Genomic DNA, 3,631 nt, shown 5'->3' on the forward strand with positions numbered 1-3,631 from the left:
TATATGAGTTAATTGATTAACACATTTTCTAAGTGATTAAAGGTCTTTCACATTGCCTTAATCGATTTGACTAAGTCCTTAATCGATTAGGCAATAAGTAAACTTGTCTAATTGATTGGAAACATAACCCCTCTGTTATACTAGATTGATACTATCAACCTTGCAATCCACATGCAACCATAACCCCGAAACCAATCAGGACAAACCAGAAAACACTGAAAGACTATTCAAACTGATGTTACCAGGTTTCATTTCTTGGCAAAAAACACAACCAATTGAAACTGAAGTTAACCAAAAATTACAAAAAGAAAAACCAGCTATTCGGATTTGAAGACCCCCGAAGAACCCAAGAGTGAGGATTAACGATTTGATTCTCACGAGCTTAAATCTATAATGTCAATTTGAGCATTACAAAATATTTTAAATAAGGTTGGGATATCAAAAAATGAGGGTGAGGGTGGCTGCCATCAATTCATTAAGTTAAAAGTTTCTGGTACAGCACATAAAAACTAGTAACTTCAGTGAGTTGACAGATAAACAGCGAATCTTTTTTTTTCAAGAAAATTGACCAATACAATGCTTCTTGAAAACTAGTAACTTCAGTGAGTTGTGCTAATGTCAGTCTAAAATTTACACTTGGGTTTTTAGTCCCGTTTTTCTCATCCAAGTCAAGTACCACATCATTTGAAAGCATTCTAAACCTTGAACCTCAAAATGCATCATCACCTACTAATGTGACCAAAGATCCTTTTTTTCTTCTGGAGACCAAGAAATTCCCAGGAACACCTAGATATGAACTCATGATATAACCATAAATAATTTGCCAAAGGTAGCAACTCAACACTTCAGCTTTCTTCAGTTATACAGGATCATCTTGCATATCTGGTCGCTTCCTGGATTGCAAAGCCAGTCGTGCATCTCTCTCTCGCTCATATTCACGGTAATCTGTTCGCTGCAAGAAGGAAACCTTATCCAAATACTGGTTTGAACTCTTCTTGTAAACATCAAGCTCATTTTCCAGTCCCTTATTTTCTTCCTTAAACTCTCCCCAGTCTTTTTTGGTCTTATCAAGTACACTGAGCTTAGATTTCTTTTTTATCTGTTCAAGGACAGCATCCACGGCAGAAGGTGCAGGGGCTTTGGCTCTTTCAATTGCCTCCTTTGAATCCGAATCTACGAGCTTCTTATATTCAATTTCTTGACCAGCAAAGTCTCGAACCTCGGTAATCTGATAAAGGAAACAAATGAACAAAACATTTAGGTGTTATGAATAGTTATTCAATTTCTTGACCAGAAAAGTCTCGAACCTCAGTAAAAATGATAAAGGAAACAAATGAACAAAACATTGAAACTCAAACACAACATAGTACTATGAATAATGGTCAGTCATCAACAAAATTGAATTCAAACCATGTCAAATGAACTAAACATTGAAACTCAAATGCAATGTAGGTACTACGAAAAATAGTCAGTCATCAACAAAATTGAATTCAAACCATGTCAAATGAACTAAACATTGAAACTCAAATGCAATGTAGGTACTACGAAAAATAGTCAGTCAGTCATCAACCAAATTAGAATTCAAACAAGTTCAAATGGAAAATTATTCACTCTGTGGTATGCTCAAATTTGTTGGGCTAAAAGATAGGCAGCCCTAGTAAATCAAATATTGGAACTATTGTGGATCACGTAAAGTAACTGTCTGTTCTAACTTCCCAAGCTACAGTGTTATAGCTGCTATTTGACAACACTATGTACTGAATAGTGTATTGCAGAACAATAGTGATATTTCGAACTCCACTAAGCTATAACCACTGTTTCACAATACTGATTGGAAAGGCAACAAACAAGCTAAGCTAATCCCATGTCACAGGTTTATTTCATATAATTGTAGTGTTATAGCTGCTATTGATTGACAACACTATGTACTAAATACCATATCACAGAACAATAGCGATATGTTCAGATTCCGCTACACAGTAGCTGCTAATTCACAGCACTATTGGAGCAGCAACAAACAAGCTAAGCCGTCCCGTGTCGCTGATTAAAAAGAAAACTAGACTTCAATTCACAGTCTAGTTTTTATATAGTTTCCTCCCCCTTTTGACTAATTGCCCAAATATTTTCCCACTTCAGCTAGATTAACACAAAATTGGAGCATTAGATATCAATGTCCTTACCACAAGTTTCCCCCTGCTTGACGCAGAAGCGGCAGCATCAACTTTCACCGCAGCAAGAGCAGCAGCAGCAAACTTCTTAGCTTCATCACTTGCACTGTTTTGCAGCACACCAGGTTCATTCTGCGAAGCACCTTGCACAATAGATTCAGTTGCCTTTGGTGCCAACCCCAAATAAGACATCCAGTTCTACATTCAAAATTATCGAGTTGAAAGAAATTAAAGTCAAGCTAATAACTGTTAAAACAACAATAGCTAAACAATAACAACAGCAAAGTATTACAGAAGATCTCTTCTTTGGATTGCTTTTTGAGGTAGATTTAGGCTTGCTTGTAAAACTGCTAATAACTTTATTTGATACTCCTTTATTCATTTGTTCCCACATAGCATCGACTTGAGCTTTCACCTCTAGCAAGACAAGAGACAAGAAGCACATGAGCAAGCTTATTAGCAACAATAACCATAAATCTCTAAAATAGACCGTCATTACAGATGAAAATTTGTTCTCTTAAAATGCAGAATGAAACCAAAAGCCCCAAAATCTCACCGGTAACTTCCTGTTTTGCTTCAATGCTTGCCCCAGGAACAGATTCTTTGACAGATTGTACAGAACCCCCATTGAATGTATCTGAAACAACAGACCCAAATTGTAAATCCATAATAAATCCACAAAAGATTATTTTTTTGGATCATCTAAATCATAAAACCATCGAGAATAAAAGAAAAAACCACCATGAAATCAAATTATTTAAAAAAACACAGTAAAAGAGGTGGAACAATTTTGTGAGTTAGGGTTTGTGTTTAGAGTCTATCCAATTTCACTATAAACCCTAGAAAAAACAAATCTAGTTTAGAGAAAGAGATTAGCAGAAAACGCAAATAAAGATTTACAAAACTAAATCTAATATTTTTTTACTGATTCAGTGGATTGTAAACTCGATTATCCTCTTATATAAGATCATAATAAACGTTGCAAGAGAGATCGTGAGATGAAAGAAAGATGGAAATGTTGAATCGAGAAAAGAGCGCGCAAGGTTATACCGGCGGAACTCATCACTCCCGCTGCGTTGACGATGGCGGAGGAACGCTACAAAAGCCTTCGCTTTCCTTCGTTCTTTTTATTTTCGTTTACAAAACTCTCCTTTTGCTATATTGATTTGTTTTTAATAAAATAAAAAAAGCTATTGGTTGTTGACTTTTTTTTTTAAGTTCTAATGGATTTTTTGGGATGCATTTGATTTTGAGAAATAATTTTTTTGTATGTTTGATACAAAAGAAATGTAAATTGAGAGAAAATATGTTTTAATAAAAAAAGATATTTTTATATTTTAACTAATGTGTATTAGGTATAAAAAAAAAGTATGTTTATAAGCATAAATATTAAAAGAAGAGTATTAGAGAGAGTTGGGGGTATTTATGGTTGTGTATTTTTAATCGATTTTGAGATTAAAATT

The 3,631-nt window shown here is 34.6% G+C and overlaps 1 protein-coding gene across 1 annotated transcript; it reads right to left on the reverse strand.

Moving 5' to 3' along the window:
* Nucleotides 1–438: 438 nt before the first annotated feature.
* Nucleotides 439–3,386, reverse strand: LOC127138803 (uncharacterized). The gene is made up of 5 exons (XM_051065338.1): nucleotides 3,219–3,386; nucleotides 2,725–2,805; nucleotides 2,461–2,585; nucleotides 2,181–2,366; nucleotides 439–1,228 (listed from the first exon to the last, which is right to left on the reverse strand). Exons 1-5 carry the CDS (start codon nucleotides 3,229–3,231, stop codon nucleotides 860–862), a joined length of 774 nt encoding a protein of 257 aa, XP_050921295.1. The 5' UTR covers nucleotides 3,232–3,386; the 3' UTR covers nucleotides 439–859.
* Between the last annotated feature and the right edge of the window lie 245 nt (nucleotides 3,387–3,631).

The sequence above is a fragment of the Lathyrus oleraceus genome, chromosome 4 (genome assembly GCF_024323335.1).
Source record: "Lathyrus oleraceus cultivar Zhongwan6 chromosome 4, CAAS_Psat_ZW6_1.0, whole genome shotgun sequence".
Lineage (NCBI taxonomy): Eukaryota > Viridiplantae > Streptophyta > Magnoliopsida > Fabales > Fabaceae > Lathyrus > Lathyrus oleraceus.

What these genes read in the sequence shown, in the direction of transcription:
- LOC127138803 (XM_051065338.1), bottom strand. An exon ending in AGCAAAACAGGAAGTTACCG is followed by an intron (nt 2,586 to 2,724) that starts GTGAGATTTTGG and finishes TTGTCTTGCTAG; the next exon opens with AGGTGAAAGCTCAAGTCGAT. An exon ending in CAAGCAGGGGGAAACTTGTG is followed by an intron (nt 1,229 to 2,180) that starts GTAAGGACATTG and finishes TTCCTTTATCAG; the next exon opens with ATTACCGAGGTTCGAGACTT.